This window comes from Littorina saxatilis, linkage group LG2 (genome assembly GCF_037325665.1).
Source record: "Littorina saxatilis isolate snail1 linkage group LG2, US_GU_Lsax_2.0, whole genome shotgun sequence".
NCBI lineage: Eukaryota > Metazoa > Mollusca > Gastropoda > Littorinimorpha > Littorinidae > Littorina > Littorina saxatilis.
Genome location: NC_090246.1, coordinates 49,813,400 through 49,830,095, shown reverse-complemented (window position 1 = coordinate 49,830,095; position 16,696 = coordinate 49,813,400). Strand labels below are relative to the sequence as shown.

At 42.1% G+C, this 16,696-nt stretch overlaps 1 protein-coding gene across 2 annotated transcripts in view; it reads left to right on the top strand.

Moving 5' to 3' along the window:
* Window positions 1-1,365: 1,365 nt before the first annotated feature.
* Window positions 1,366-16,696, top strand: part of LOC138959141 (protein TBATA-like) — a 60,802-nt gene continuing 45,471 nt past the window's right edge. Inside the window, exon 1 of one of the 2 annotated variants that reach the window (XM_070330511.1) lies at window positions 1,366-1,749. Coding sequence is in view for 1 of the 2 variants with exons in the window: in XM_070330510.1 (XP_070186611.1) it covers window positions 15,789-15,799 (11 nt within the window). In the remaining variant the exon portion in view is untranslated. Of the gene's footprint in view, window positions 1,750-15,499; window positions 15,800-16,696 lie in introns of those variants that run through there. The other variant, XM_070330510.1, reaches the window with a different exon arrangement.

The following is a 16,696-nucleotide window of genomic DNA, read 5'->3' as shown; positions in this document are numbered from 1 at the left end:
AAAATGATCACAATAATAATAATAATAATAATAATAATAATAATAATAATAATGTCTGTAGGCTTTTTCTTTCTTGTGTTCTTAGTTTGATAAAAGCTATTTGATTGTGTGCAACAATAGATTGTATCGGACCGATCCTTACTGTGGTACAACTTTAGATCTGTAAGTAGCAACGAAGAAGTCGTGCCATAAGACGTGTGCGATTAACCTGTTAATCCTTTGCTTGCGACTGACTTAGTTGGAAATTGTTGGACGTGTATTTGTTCACAGGCGTCTGAAATAGATTGTAAGGTTTGGATTGATAAGGTTGGTTGTAATAGGAAACGATGTGGAGCTCATTTGGGACCACTTGATGCCTAGTTTCTTGCCTTTGGTTGAAAAAGAATTAAAAATGTTGCATTTGATATCGCATCCCCCCCCCCCCCCCCCCCAAACAAAATCGATTAAATTCCGGAGGTGAAACAAATAATATTAATAATAGTCTTCATAAACTCTACTTCAAAACAGAAAGACAATACCCCTGACTCACATCCATGCACACGAGTTGTGTTGCTGTTTGTTTGTTTGTTAGTTTGTTTGCTTTTGTTGTTGTTGTTATTGTTGACTGGATGGTTTGTTTGTTTGTTTTTGTTTTGTTGTTGCCTGGATGGTTTGTTTGTTTGTTTGGTGGTGGTAAGGGGAAAACGAGATAATGAATGGGCCCAAAGGGTTTGCATTCATAGCCGCCATCACATTTTGTAAACAAATCTTTCACACTGGTCTCTAATAAGTGTCCGACATGGTGTCTGCCCTCAATTGTCTTCCACGCTGTCACGGATGAAACGGAATTCACGTGCTTACTTGCTGTCTGTTTATGCTTGGCGCTGTGCAACAAGAGAATCCTCTCCTGTGTCTTAATGAAAGCCATGTCAAACATATGCCAGCGTGATTAATTTATTCGGTTGAACATTTTTACTGGGTTTTAACTGCCCGAAATCGATAAAGCAATCACAAACACAAAAGGGAAGAGAGAGAGAGAGAGAGAGAGAGAGAGAGAGAGAGAGAGAGAGAGAGAGAGAGAGAGAGAGAGAGAGAGAGAGAGAGATGTTCAAATATAGAACTACCAGGGGGCTGGGGGGATGTTAGAAAGTGATCCAATGACAGAGATGATTTAAACTAGTATAATATGAGAAGTGATTGATTTTGCTTTTGTTTTAAAAATTGTTCTGCTCAGTGTTTGCGCATTGTAAGATTATTCTTGTCACTTCTTTTCAGTGCACGTATACAATCATTGATTTTGTTTAAAGTTCAATACACTTCCTCTATTTTCCAGCGCCTCTCATTTCAACTCAACTCAACTTACCCCATGCACCAATGAACACCTACCCCGACACAAGGACGCGTATAGACGGAGAGATTAGCAAACGGACGGTTATTGTTTCTAGTGGCCGCACAGTATTACTCGCCTTCCTACCCATCTACCTACCTACCCCAAGTCTACCTACTGCTCACTGCCCGCTACTCACCGTTCGCGTCCTTAGTTACACCACGCCTACTTTCCTGCCGGAGAAGGGGGCTGTTCTAACAACCTTCCTTCCCCACCCTCTCCTACTTCTCTGCATGGTTTTTCTTCCCTCGCCCTCTCCTCAGTTCCAAGCGCAGTTCTATGTTGTATCGCCTGTCTGTCTTGCAGCGGTGATTCTCTTTGGGAGTCGCGTGGTGTGTTGTGTGCTGGGAACAAACCGTTTACCTGACCAGAAAAAAAGACAGGTAAGTTGACGATTCCGGAGCTTTGTGTGCAATTTCTTTCAAGACCGGGGGTACTGGGAGGAAGTCTAGGACTGACACACAGCGTCAAAGACTTGTTTTGTCATGTAAATTTAAATGCCAGCGTCATTCAACACCAAGATATATGTGAGTTTAATGGATTAGTCACAGCAATGCGCGGTTACAAAAGCACAATTGTTAATTTTTGGGGGTGGTCATGGAGAAGATTCAATATGAATAACAACTTGTTTTCTTCTTCTTCTTCTTCTTCTTCTGCGTTCGTGGGCTGAAACTCCCACGTACACTCGTGTTTTTGCACGAGTGGAATTTTACGTGTATGACCGTTTTTACCCCGCCATTTAGGCAGCCATACGCCGCTTTCGGAGGAAGCATGCTGGGTATTTTCGTGTTTCTATAACCCACCGAACTCTGACATGGATTACAGGATCTTTTTCGTGCGCACTTGGTCTTGTGCTTGCGTGTACACACGAAGGGGGATAAGCCACTAGCAGGTCTGCACATAAGTTGACCTGGGAGATCGGAAAAATCTCCACACTTAACCCACCAGGCGGCCGCGGCCGGGATTCGAACCCTCGACCTTCCGCTTTGGAGGCCGACGTCTTACCACCACGCCACAGCGCCCGTCAAACTTGTTCTGAATGTCCCCGTCTTTTGTCAGTTTTTTAATGTCTGTCTGTTCGTCCATCCGTCCAACCATCCGACCGTACGTCCCTCTGTCTATCTGGGTGTGCTTTTTCTGTCCATCTCTCTGCTTGTCTGTCTGTCTGTCTGCCTGCCTGTCTGCCTGCCTGCCTGCCTGCCTGTCTGTCTGTGGGACATGAATTAAAACCAAATTAAAAAGGTACGTGAATACTTGGGATAGCAGGTGCAACATAAAACATAAGAGCTCTCTTTCTCTCACCCTAATGTACGATACGTATGTCTTTCTTTCTCCTTGTCTGTCTGTCTATCTGTCTCTGTCTCTCTGTTTCTGTCTCTGTCTGCTTCTGTATGTCTCTGTCTGTCTGTCTGCCTGTCTGCCTGTCTGTCTGTCTGTCTGTCTCTCTCTCTCTCTGTCTGTCTGTCTCTGTCTGTCTGTCTGCCTGTCTGTCTGTCTGTCTGTCTGTCTCTGTCTCCCTCTGCCTGTCTCTGTCTGTCTGTCTGTCTCTCTCTGTCTCTCTCTCTCTGTCTTGTCTCTCTCTCTCTCTCTCTCTCTCTCTCTCTCTCTCTCTTCTATGTGACTACTACGATACTGCTATCGTGGCTTAGAACTACATGTACATATATATGAACATTTGCTCAAACACCAAAAAGTCGTTATGAAAACAGAAAGCCGTTAATGAACCATTGTTGGACCCGCCAAATTAGCATTGAAGTCAGCCTTTGACAGTGGACTTTGGAAGGAGGTTTGGTTTTATGTTCGATACCGTGAGCTCATTCAACCATGGACTAGTCTTCGTAAAAACAACCCCTACACGGAGTAAATGACCGGTATGTTGCTCGGGTTCAATCAGTCGTACTTATTCTCTTCTTTTTCCCCCTCCTGGTTGTTCCAGAAGTCATGGGGGAGGCAGGGTTTAGTAACAGAGATGTTCATACAGAATGTTATGTCCATTTTTGTTGTGTGTGTGTGGTTTTTGTGTGTGTTTTTCCTTTTGTTTCGTGTTTTTTTTTTTTTTTTTTTTTTTTTTGGGGGGGGGGGGGGGAGGGGGGGGGTTGTTTTTTCTTGTGTGCTTAATATGCGTTCTCTGACGAAAGTTCCATATGAAATGTTTCGCTCATTGAAATTTGATTGAACAAGAACCACTTGGCTGCCGGAGTACCTGTTCTGATAAAAATAGGACATACTTTTTCACGAGTATACTCTGCAATATATTGTCGACATGGCAACTTCTCTGGGTGCAGCGAATCTCGTATTGTTTTTTCTCGAATTGGTTACATTTGCTTATCATTGTGGGCAACTGAATTTTTATCGTTGCCGTAAGGACACCAATCCATAATGTCAGCAGCGGCAATAGGAATACAAAGCCTTAACGATGGGTCTCTTGTTTTAGAGTTGTTCATCTACCTTTACTCAGTCTTGGGAGACCTTTACCTGTCGGATAAATGCAATCTGCTTATGGCAACGAGCTCTAGGCTGTGAAGCGATGAGACCTGGTAATCCTATCAGATACTGGCCATGTTGCCTGTCTGATAGGGATCACAATCACATACGTGGTGCTGGCACCGCAGGCAACCCGTTTCTGTGCCACAGGCAAGGTCAGACACGCGACTGATGTGCTCGGCTTGGCTGGAATATAATTGTGCACAGAATAACATGATGTCAAAGTGGTTGCTATGTGCGTTTTCTTTTTGTCAGATTATGGCGAAGTCTTCAACAACAACCAACCGATTACAAAAGAAACGGCGGCAAAATAACTTACACCTCTAAAAGTTCAAAGACTTTTAACAGTGAAGCATGATCATTTCACTTTTTCCATTATATCGAAGTGGTGAAATTGTGAAACATTGACTGGAGAGCTTTTCATGTATCTACTGTAGATCATGTTTTTTAGATTGTTTGAAAGAATTATATTATTTTTCGTTTGACACTTCTCTTCTGGCCATTGTCAAGTGTAAGAAAAAGTCTCAGTACTATATCTGAAGGCCAAAATGCGCATCTTGCCCAAGAGTGTCTTTGTCTTGTGAGAAGATTCTACAGCAAAAATAAAACAAGAACAAGAACAAACACTTTATCATCTGTACTATATCTGTATCTTGTGGAAGCTATCATTCTATACGTTCACCAATATCGCAGTTTCAATCATTAAGCATTCGTTGCTGGTCAGTGTCTCAAACCCGCACGTCCTGTCACCCTGTGGGTGAACAGGTTAGCGTGACCAATGCTGCTTCCATGCGGTCAGTCACGCATTGCGGGTCATCAAAGAGGACACGCCAGAAAGCACAATGCCCATGATGGCCGCTAGACCGACCCCGAACAACGTTGGCAGTGAAAAGCGGCAACAATGAACCCAAATGACGGGTCCGCTGTGAATGAACGGTTTCTAGAATCGACAGCAATCAACTGGGAACTCTTTAACCTGGAATTCCCTTGAGGATCTGTCAGGCTTGAATAGTTGCAATGTTTATTACAGCCGACAGTTCTGGTTTCGGTTGATTTGTTCTTGTGGGTGACGTTTTGCTTTCTTCTTTGGAAACATGTTTTGTTGTTTCTTCTATTTAATCTCTTTGATGATGGTTACTGGTTAGCGTGATGTTCCATGAGGAAGCGGGTAGACTAACACACACACAGACGCACGCACACACACACACACACACACACACACACACACACACACACATTCACACACACACACACATTCATTCGCATTGCCATACAAACTCCGTGGAGTAAAACAGCTGCCACGTAATGTCAGACATGCTTCGTCGTGAGCTGTTGATAAACTCTATTTTTGTTTAACACACAAGAACAAGGAAAGGGGGTGGGCGGAAGGAGGGGGTTCAAACTTCCCGTCTTCTTTTTCCATCCTCCAAAAATTCAGGTTTCAATTTCAACAGAAAACAAAATGGTGAATAAAGAGAACGAAAAGAAAAAGGCATTTCTCCACACCGGCCAAATGGTGCACGTTGTTTGATAAGAGGTAACCATGCATTGAACCAGTGTTTTCATTCAAAGTTCAGCTGTTTGTTCTCCTTTTCTTTGGCGAGTTCTCAATGAAATGCCGTAGTGAGTCGATGTGGGACTTTGTTAGTTTCATGACGAAGTTCAGGTTAGCAGATTAGGTCCAGACCCCCAAGAAACCCAATGGCCATGAACTCAGAAATACTATGCTTTATTTAGTCATGTCAATATCTTCCTGTATGAGACACTGTGTGCAGTCATTTATTTTACTCAAAGAAAGAAAAATGTTATAGCTAATCAGATTAAAAAGAAAGTTAATTGTTCTCACGCGTTTAATCTGCTCCAAAAGAGATGTGTCTTTCCAAAGCAATTAATGCTGCTAATGACTACCATGACCCGCGTTTTGCAAAGCCAATTCTGAGATCAAATTTACAATAGAGGCTACTTTCCTAGCGGGACCTTTGAACAATGCTGCTCCCACATTACAAATGACACTGAAAATCATACATCCCCGGCCGTCCTCACTTTAGTTAACGTTGTGACATGTTGAGAAATATCAATACCAGATCACAATTTGATGAAGATAAATCACCCTCTTTCAACCTTTTCAATGTCGGCTTGATGACACAATTTGCTTTGGTTTGGACAATTGGCCTGGGATATTGCTTTTGGATAGCGAAAAAAACTTGAAAGCCAACAAAACCTGATCTTTTTCTTTCTGCGAATTCAGTGTCGAGTGTTAATGGTTCGATTTTCCAAAAGCAGAAACTTTTTAAAAGGCGAGACGTTAGAAACCGAAACTCAAAATAAGATCTTCTGCTTATATTAGTATTGATATTGCAAAGCCAAACTCATGAACCATTTGATCGTTCCAAACATGAAAATGTAAAGAATGTATACTTAATCGAAAGTATAATCCGGTTGGTAACTGAACACCAACTATTGATGTAAAATGTAAAACACGGGAAGTAACACGGACTCCACTGGCAGTTTGTCTACAACCCACCAAAAATGAAGATCGATCCAGCGTTTTTGATTCATCACACGAACCACTGGACCGCCGCATAAACTTCAACAAACATTGAAGAAACTGAGATCGAAGTCTCCCGTGTTAGACTCGTTAGACTAGCCACACAAAGAGCCTAATGGGGCCTACAAGCCAAATCTCCGCCGTTGCAAGTGCTGTGAAAACACAGGGTTAAGTGTCTGACTCCTCCACCTGTTGTTTAACTTTGTACAAAAGGTATGAGAGCAGTCACACTGTTGTTACTCATTTTTTTCCAACTGAAGTTTTCTTCTCCTTTTTCAACTGTCCGTAGGAATATAAGCTTGTATAAATATAATCATGAAGAGTTGCAGCCGTACCTGCTAAGAAGTCGACTTTTGGTATCCCTTGCCGGTAACACGAAATTTTTACTCCACGAAAAATTTACTCCGGAGTAAATATTTCGTACGAAATTCTTACTCCGAGTACACTTTTCGTACGAGAAAAGAACTCCCCAAGGCACGAAAAAATTACTCCCTCCACGAAATTTTTACTCACCATTTTTTTTACTTCCAGTAAAAATCTCGAACGCAAAAATGGGATGCGGGCGAAGGGATAATGCCAATAAGTGATCTTGCGCACACGAATGTTGCGCTACCCTCCTTCCACCACCAAGACTAACAGGGAACAAGGGAGTAAAAATTTCGTACACCTGGCATGGGAAGTTAAATTGCTCGTGTTGGGGTGAAGTAATTTATTCGTTATTTATTCGTCAGGGGAGTAACATTTTTGAACGAAATGTTTACTCGGAACTCACCTGTCTTGGGGAGTAATTTTCTCGTGCAATGGGGGAGTGCTTTTTTTGTAAAGGGAGTAACTTTTTCGTACGAAATGTTTACTCCGGAGTAAAAATCTCGTGGGAGTAATTTTCTCGTGTTACACCGGCTTTTTGGGACTTGTTCTTTAAAGGTTGCCATATTCGTAGCGTTCATTAATTAATTCATATTGTTTACATGTGCCAATAATGTTATAAAACTGTACCTAAGGGGATATAATAACGATTGGCTGTCGCTTACGAACACAGAAAAAATATTTCAGTATTGCAAAGTGGTGTTGATAGTGTCGAATGTAAACAGAACAGTCTCAAAGTGAAAGTGGATGTTTTCCGGAAATTGCGCAGGCGGAAATATACGATCTCTCACAGCACATAATTATTCGCAAGAATAAGGCCACAGGCTTCAGACTCAGCTGACAAGCTACAAGTACATCTAATTTTCTAATAGGCCTATGTACTCACGTGTCCAGCAAAACTTTGGTCAGTTCAGTATCCCCTTTGTACTTGGTTCTCAATTTGAAGCGATGGGCCTCTGACAAAAACAATCTTTCTTTTAGCGCGACCCAGCGCTGGTGCTGCGTGGTGATGAAGCAAGGAGTCCACTTTCTCTTCTCAGCAGATTTAGTGGCCTTGACAGCTTTAGACGGGTTTACTTCTATCTTTTTTGCCATTGTACGCAAGCGCGCTTTGACTGTCTCCGACGCCATCTTTGGTTTACGAAACGTCACGAAGTGACGTCAACGGTCTAAAAATAGCCCAAGACCTGGAGAACTGTTGCTAAACATAGCAATAAAGAATTAATTATTTCTCGTAATTGGTAAGGACTTCAAACCTAAAACTTTGCAGGAAGCTTAATTTATACATCCCCGCAACGATGGGAAAAGCCCTGGAAGTAATTAAACTAATTAAATAGGACTATATGTCAGCCTTTAAAGTACAGTTTGGGGGTTAAATGCGTCCCACTGAACACTTGCCGGTAAAACTTTATACTCGTATCAGTAGTTCTCATAAAGAGACGGACGTATCTGTACAGGACTCTACCTTCAATGGACAAAAATGATGAAATGGGTCAAAAACCGGTTACACCCTAGTTTATGAGCTCTACCCCCTATAAGTACCCTTTCCTCACATTTCCTCCGCTTTTTCATCCATCCTTCATCCCTTCCGCTGCGAAGCAATCATTTTGACTCGATAATCCCATTGACGGCACCTTGACGGTTGTTTACGCATTGATCCTTCCCCCCTCTGCAACGGACACCAAGCAAGTCAGAAACTGCGGATGGCTTTCACGCAATACAAAGTAGCTCCCAGCTTTCCAATATTACATCATCGACCGTGTCGCTTTTCCGATCGGAGATTTATGTCCGTGTTTCCTGTGCCGTGAAGACGGTATTGACAGCCGCCATTGTCAGGTGAGATGAAAGAGAGAGAGAGTGAGAGGGACAGAGACAGAGAGGGCTGGCAAGAGGACGGGAAAGTAGGTCGCACGTGAAACGCGTACAAATCTCCTGACCCTGTGGTGCAAATCGTGTTGCTGCACGCTAAGCAGGTGTAAGTTCCTAGATCTACTGTGTTATGTAGTCTGCCATGTAAATAATTATAATGGTGAATGTCGCATCCTGATCTGAAGGCAAATTGCTTTAGTCCCTGTCACTTTTCTTCCAAAATTCACGATTCTCAACGACCATGAATCGCCGTCTTTGAATCGAAATTCAGTTCCCAAAGATCCGTGCATCCCCCCCCCCCCCTCATCCCCACCAGCCCCATTAATTGAACATCAATGGAAGCATTGTTTGTGCCGATTCAGGTGTCTTACTTCCTCAGTTTCTCAAAGTACAGTTCTCTATATAGAATCCCGCCTCCACCCCCACCCCCCTCCTCTCTCTCTCTCTCCCCACCAAACCCCGCCTCTTTCTCTTTATGTCTTCTCCCAACAACACAACATTGAAGAACGACTTGTTCTATCTTTTCTCCGTAGGGCAGACACAACAGATCGTCCATGTCTTCTCCATCGACGCCAGATGATGGCAAACCTCGCAGTGAAGGAAAAATGTACCTGAATTTGTTTGCCCAGTAAGGTTTTCACATTTGCGGTATAAAATGACGAATAAGATCTTGACATCTGAAAAAATCTGTCACTTTGTATTGGACCTGACCTGACCGACTGTGTCATGAATTCTTTCTATCCGTTCAGTAGACTTGTTAGAATTTGAAGGTCGGTATTCTTATTGCACACGTGGCCAATTTATAGACAGTCCAGTTTCGAGGACAAAAGGAATGATCTAGTTGATTCAGTCGTTAAGATCACGAGCTGTGTAGTTAAATAAGAAGAATTTTTGTTTGTTTGTGTCTTTCTTTGTTTAAGAATGTTTAAGGTAATTAAGGTGCTCCGTCTGTTTTCTTATTGCACCTGTGACAAAGTTATCCACAATCAAGTTTTGAAGGCAAAAAAATGCTTTGTGACTCCACATCGTAAAGATCATGAGGTATTAAGTTTTAATACAAACATTGTGTTGTTGCTGCTGTTTTTGTGTGTGGATTGCTTGTTTGTTCGTAAGTTTGTTTGTTTGTTTGTTTGTTTATTTGTTTGTTTGTTGGTTTCTTTGTTTCTTTCTTTCTTTCTTTTCTTGTGATGAGAATAGGGAATCCGACATAGGGAACCTAGGAATGAACGAGGTTTGGTATCCAGGCACAAGCCTGTGAATACTAGTGACGGCGCCGGTGGCCTGAAGAAGCAAACTCATTGACGCCCGACCGAAGAGCTTTGATACGACGTGTGGAGACGAAGCCCCTCGGGGCATGTTTTGGGTGGTGGGGAACACTCAGTGTTATGAATCGTATGGACAATAAATAATCTTATGTGTGTGTGTGTGTGTGTGTGTGTGTGTGTGTGTGTGTGTGTGTTTGTTTGTTTGTATGTGTGTGTTAATGTGTGTTTTCGTGTGTGTGTGCGTGTGCGCTCGCGTGGGTGTGTGTGTGTTAAAAGAAAAATGAGTTTTGTGCCCCCCTCCCCCCGACACACACACACACACATGGCCGGACGTTTGCATGAAAAGCTTAAAACTCGTGCAGCACGTGGAAGTTCAACCCTTTGCTCTGGGACGCCCCTCTCTGCTGTGGAATACATTTGTACTCATTTCTCTCATTAATAATATCCAGTTACCGCGTGAAATGCTTCGGCCTTTGTTTTGGCATAACGTCCGTTGGCACAGTATACGAACCTAGTTCCCTCTCTGGCCTTTTTCTCAAGATTTCTTTTCATACAAAATAACCGAAAAGTAGCCAATATAATTGAATATCCCTGCTACCACAATGAAAGGTACCCTGGCCATCCACCTCAAAACTCCGCTATTTGCCCCTTCAAAAACATGTTTTGCTTTTTAACAGACCACATATGCTAATAGTGGAACCTAAAACAGAATTGAAAACACCACCCAAACACCCTTGAGTCAACGAAAAACGAATCATGTATGCATTCGTTCGGCCCCGACGTGAAAAACACCACATGTTGCCTTCGCAGGCGTTGTTTTAACACGCGTCCCGCTGCGCGGAAAAGTGACGTCACATTAGTCTTGGTTTTTAACTTCGTACGCGTCCGTCTTCTGCGCAAACAGTTTATAGCGGCTTCTTTGTAAAGACTTATAAGCATCTGAGATGGTACCCGAAAAAAACCCTGTAAATCCACGCCTATCAAAGATTTTTTTTCTTTTTCTTCAAAGCTATTTGCAAAATGAACAATCTATACGTCCATAACACATACTTGGATTAAGTGAATTCGACTTAACAGCAAAGAGCAATTTCTATCTTCCGTTTTGGAGATGACGACAAATTGCTCCATTTTCCAGTGGGAACGGCTCGCAAAGGCCCCATCCCGACTGTGTGAGAGGGAAAAAAGAAGGTCACTGTCACTTGTCGTCCTGCTGATTTGTCGGGCGTCTTCCCCGCAACGTCACTAATGTTAACACCTTTAAACACGTATCATGCTTTGGTTCCATGCCCATCGATATACTTTTTGTTGTTGTCGTTAATCAACTCCAGCAAAATCTCCATTGATTCCCGAAGAGGATTACCAACGACAATATTTCACAGTGTGTGATCAACACAGTTTGTGTGTTCGCACCGATCACGCACATAGTTCGATCGCATGCGACCTTTTGAGGTTGAAGAGCTAGACTAGGATTAGATTTCAGGGGTTCGTGACTGAGATCCGGAGTGAGCGGTTAATCCATTAATGCATACTGTATCTGAAGGTTGTTATGCTACGTAAGCTAAGACAGTGGGACCATTAAACGACTGCATCGGGGTGTATGCTGTACTTAGATTAACACCAAATATGTCCGTAGTAGTACTAAGGCTCGTGTGTGTGCATGTGTGTGTGTGTGTGTGTGTGTGTGCGTGCGTGCGTGCGTGCGTGCGTGCGTGTGTGTATGTGTATGTGTGTGTGCCGTGTGTGTGTGTGTGTGTTCTCCATTTGTTATTCCTTTTGTTTAGTGACTAAACAAAACAGGTTATAAGCGAGAATGCATGTGTCGGAAAAGCAACATGTTGTGCATCTTGTTATCGCACCCCTCCCCCTCCCCCTCCCGAAAAAAACCCGACAACAACCCCGTTTTAATTAAATGACATTGTTCAACGATAGTTGCTTCTGTCTTTCCCTTGAGAGCTACGAACTTTCAGTCTATACCTGCGCACCACCAGCTCCCTTTCGACACCAAAATGTCTCCAGAAAAAGAAGAAAAAAATTTAATTCAGAGAAAAAAGATTGTTTTTCTCAAAGACCTAACTGTCAGGTGAAGGTCCACTGTTGAAAAAAGGGATAAAAAAGAAAGAACAGAAACCTTTTTTTCTCCCAGTGCCTGTGGCTGTCAAATTTCCCTTGTAATCCAGGCTATTTGTCAGATATAATTTGCTTTATATATCGTAACGCAGATGCAAACCGCGCATTATGATAATTCCTACACCATTCAAAACTAGTTTATCGAGTATATTGAATTGACGACACAGAAAGTAAAACCGATTTACTATCAATATGGAAAGAAAACATACCCGGCCATTTACCCAGGCTTATCGAAAAACTGTCCTGCTATTTTGGTTGCAATGGGTATAAGAGATTTTGCGACTGACACAAAGATTCTTATTGTGCTTGTATCTGATCCGCTGATAAGGCGTCTTTAAGCCGAAAACGGGTGACTGTTCACCGATAATCTGTTTCAAATGTGTGTTTGCTTTTGTGTAGCAGTTTTTTTGCCCGCGGGACACATTTTGTGAGGCTGTACTTGAACTAAGTGTACATGCCACACTCAAGTTTACGAGTTCATGATTGTGATTTACTGGTTTCTAGGGTATAAAAATATCTCTCCGGGAACGCAGAAGAGGAAAAAGAAGAACATTTCTCAAAGTTCAGGTACATAACTTAAAACAAGTCGCGTAAGGCGAAATTACTACATTTAGTCAAGCTGTGGAACTCACAGAATGAAACTGAACGTAGTCCGCCGCTAGTTCAAAAGGCAGTGAAAGTGACGAGCCTGTTTGGCGCGGTAGCGGTTGCGCTGTGCTTCATAGCACGCTTTCCTGTACCTCTCTTCGTTTTAACTTTCTGAGCGTGTTTTTAATCCAAACATATTATATCTATATGTTTTTGGAATCAGGAACCGACAAGGATAAAAGATGAAAGTGTTTTTAATTTGATTTCGAAAATTTAATTTTGATCATGATTTTTATATTTTTAATTTTCAGAGCTTGCTTTTAATCCAAATATAACATATTGATATGTTTTTGGAATCAGGAAATGATGAAGAATAAGATGAACGTAAATTTGGATCGTTTTCTAAAAAACATTTTTTTTTTTACAATTTTCAGATTTTTAATGAAAAAAGTCATTAATTAATTTTTAAGCCACCAAGCTGAAATGCAATACCGAAGTCCGTCCTTCGTCGAAGATTGCTTGGCCAAAATTTCAATCAATTTGATTGAAAAATGAGGGTGTGACAGTGCCGCCTCAACTTTTACAAAAAGCCGGATATGACGTAATCAAAGACATTTATCGAAAAAAAGAAAAAATGTCCGGGGATATCATTCCCAGGAACTCTCATGTAAAATTTCATAAAGATCGGTCCAGTAGTTTAGTCTGAATCGCTCTACACACACACATGCACAGACAGACAGACAGACAGACAGACAGACACACACACACACACACACACACACACACAGACAGACAGACACACACACACACACACACACACACACACACACATACACCAGATTCCCCCTCTACGTTAAAACATTTAGTCAAAACTTGACTAAATGTAATGATAGATTCTAAACAGTAGTGACACTTCTCCCGTGTTTGCATTCTTAGACTTAAAGGGTTGACTTGGGATTTCTGCTTAATGATTGTATGGGATTCAAAGGGAGCCTCTGTTCATAAATGTATCTTCTTTCTTTTTCCTTCTATTCGTCTTTCCTTCTTCCTTTCTTTCCTTCTTTTAATGTGAAGTATTATCCATAAGTACCTTTTCCCAAGTCTCATTAATTTAGCACAAGGTGGTCATTGTGTAAGCACATACTCTAATCATTTTGCCCTAACAAGGAAAGGCGGGTCAAAGTCCTGATTCAATTAATTAATTCCGCCCTTGATTATCTCGATCTCATCCAGCTGTGCAAGACATAGTCCAGGTCTGCGGCAATTACCAGTGCAGTGCAGTCGTGCGTACGAGATAAGTATGGGTTCAGGTTAACTTTTTAAGCGCACTTTTAAAGGCTGCCATAATCGTAGTGCTCATTAATTAATTCATATTGTTTACATGTGCCAATAATGTTATAAAACTGTACCTAAGGGGATATAATAACGATTGGCTGTAGCTTTCGAACACAGAAAAAATTATTTCAGTATTGTAAAGTGGTGTTGACATAGTGTCGAATGTAAGCAGAACAGTCTCAAACGCCATCTTTGGTTTACGAAACGTCACGAAGTGACGTCAACGGTCTAAAAATAGCCCGAGTCCTGGGCTAAACAATGCAATAAAGAATTAATTATTTCTCGTAATTGATAAGGACTTCAAACCTAAAACTTTGCAGGATTTGAAGCTTAATTTATACATCCCCGCAACGATGGGAAAAGCTCTGGAAGTAATTAAACTAATTAAATAGGACTATGTCAGCCTTTAATAAGACGTAGCAAAAGCAATGTGCGACTGGGGTCAAAATTTCGTTTATGACCTGAGGTTTTTCAATACACCAATGTCAAAGAACATTGATCCCGTCTTGAGGTACCTACCGACACAGACAGAGTCATGGGTGGGTTTTTACCTTAACAAAAAAAAGTTTCATTATTATTTCAATTAATTTCAGTCAAGTTCCAAACGGCTTCATTTATGGCCGCTTTTTTTTCCAATACCGTCCGGAGAAAGAAATACTGACGACAGAGATATAAAGAAAAAGAGGGGGGGTTGATACTTTTTTGAGCATCGCGTGCGCCGCTTTGAAGACACTGGCCAAAAAAGGAAGGAGTCGTCAGACTTATTTCAACGGAGTTGATTATCAGCTACTGTTTACCTACCAGCAAGTGTAGACGTCAATTTGAAGTGCACACAATAACCCCAATTACCACAAAAGGCTTATAAAATATGAAAGACCGTACAGAAGACTTTGCAACTAACTTTTCTTCCTTGGAGCAGCGCTCCAAGATTTCAGTGGCTTCGATTCAAAACGTCTCAAATTGCCCGCTGACGTTGTTCTTTGTGAAAGATTGCCAAACTGTAGAATTCTAACCTGTCTTTGCTCTTTCATGCGTAAATTTAAAGCGAGGAGGTCTTCGACAACCACAATCTATTGGCGCTTCTAAGTTGGTCTCTTTCTGTCTTTCTGTCTGTCTGGCGATCGCTCGGTTGGTCGGCATGTCTGTCTGTCTGACTGTCTGTCTGTCTGTCTGTCTGTCTTTCTGTCTGTCTGTCTCAGTCTCTCTATCTCTCTCTCTCTCCCCCCCCCCCCCCTCTCTCTCTCTCTCTCTCTCTCTCTCTCTCTCTCTCTCTCTCTGTCGCTCTCTATCTCTCTCACTTACTGAATCAAAACAAAGGTTATTATTGGAAGCAGACAAGATGTTTCTGTTTCACCTTTCACAATAAGCGGAGATAGTCTACCCGATTATTTTCGATCTTGAAACATTGCCCAGATCATTCGAAGTAAGCACATTCAACTCTGAAAATTCGGTCCCTGTTGCTTTAAACAAGATTAAATACACCTTGGTCACAATGGTACAATTTATTGCATACGCACATCCAGGCTTGCTTTTCAGAAGTGCTGTATATGTCGAAAGGCAAATGTTTAACAGCACTGGAAAGCTCTGAGATTGGACTTTAAGGCGGTGAAGTGTGCCAGCAAATATCCTTTTTCATGGATTGTCGCTTCTTGAGAAAATCATGTCAAATTGATATTAGAACGGGAGTCATCATAAGTGCATATAAGTCAACAGCTGAAACAGTCAACTAAATATTGACATTGCGTGAGACACCTGGTGTAAAGTGCGGAATTATCACTGTACGTGTTATTGGTGTACTTCTTTCGTTGGAGGCTTAACGTCTTGAGACAGTGTGGAAAATATGCCGATGAGGTTGGTATTTATTTGTGTTGCATATTTTGTGTGAGAGATTTGGTTCATTTGTTCACACGGGTTGTGTTTTTTGGGGGAGAATGTACGGCAAAATATGTGTTTCGAGTATTTTGTTAGACTTTCTCGGTCCAAACTGTATTACTTTCCTCTCTGTTCCTGTGTTTCTTCTGCAAGTTCTGCTCACCCACACAGACAGATAGTACCCGGTAATACCTAAAGACACCCACCCACAGACACATAGTCATACAGGCATGAACACAGGCACAGACACATACAGACATAGACAAACACACAAACACAGAGACACACTGACATGCATTCACAGATACAGACAAGCAGGCAGACCTAGAAACGTACACATACACACGCACGCACGCACGCACGCACGCACGTACGCACGCACGCACGGACGTACACACGCACGTACGTACGCACGTACGTACGCACGCACGCACGCACGCATATGACTTTCACCTGTGTTTTAGTTTGTTTCGCACATTACATACACACATATATGTTGCTACCCGAGTTGTAGGTTTTTGGCTCACGTAAGTGTAGCCTATGCGATGCTAACTTTTGTCTGTCTGTGCGTGCGTGTGTGTGTGTGTGATAGAAACTTTAACATTTCCGAGTCTATGGATAAAGCTCGCATAAGAAGATTACGTCTCGGTCAAAAGTGTTTGACGTGTGTGAAGACGTCACATTATGACGTAAGAGGGTTAGACGTCACGCGAAGGAATTACTGAAAGTCTCGGTCATTGTTATTGTGAGCGGGCCGAGACTAGTTGGCAGATCTAGTGTCTCGCTTTCTTGCACAGTTTCACCTATGCTTACTGTGTGTGTGTGTGTGTGTGTGTGTGTATGTGTGTGTGTGTGTGTGTGTGTGTGTGTGTGTGT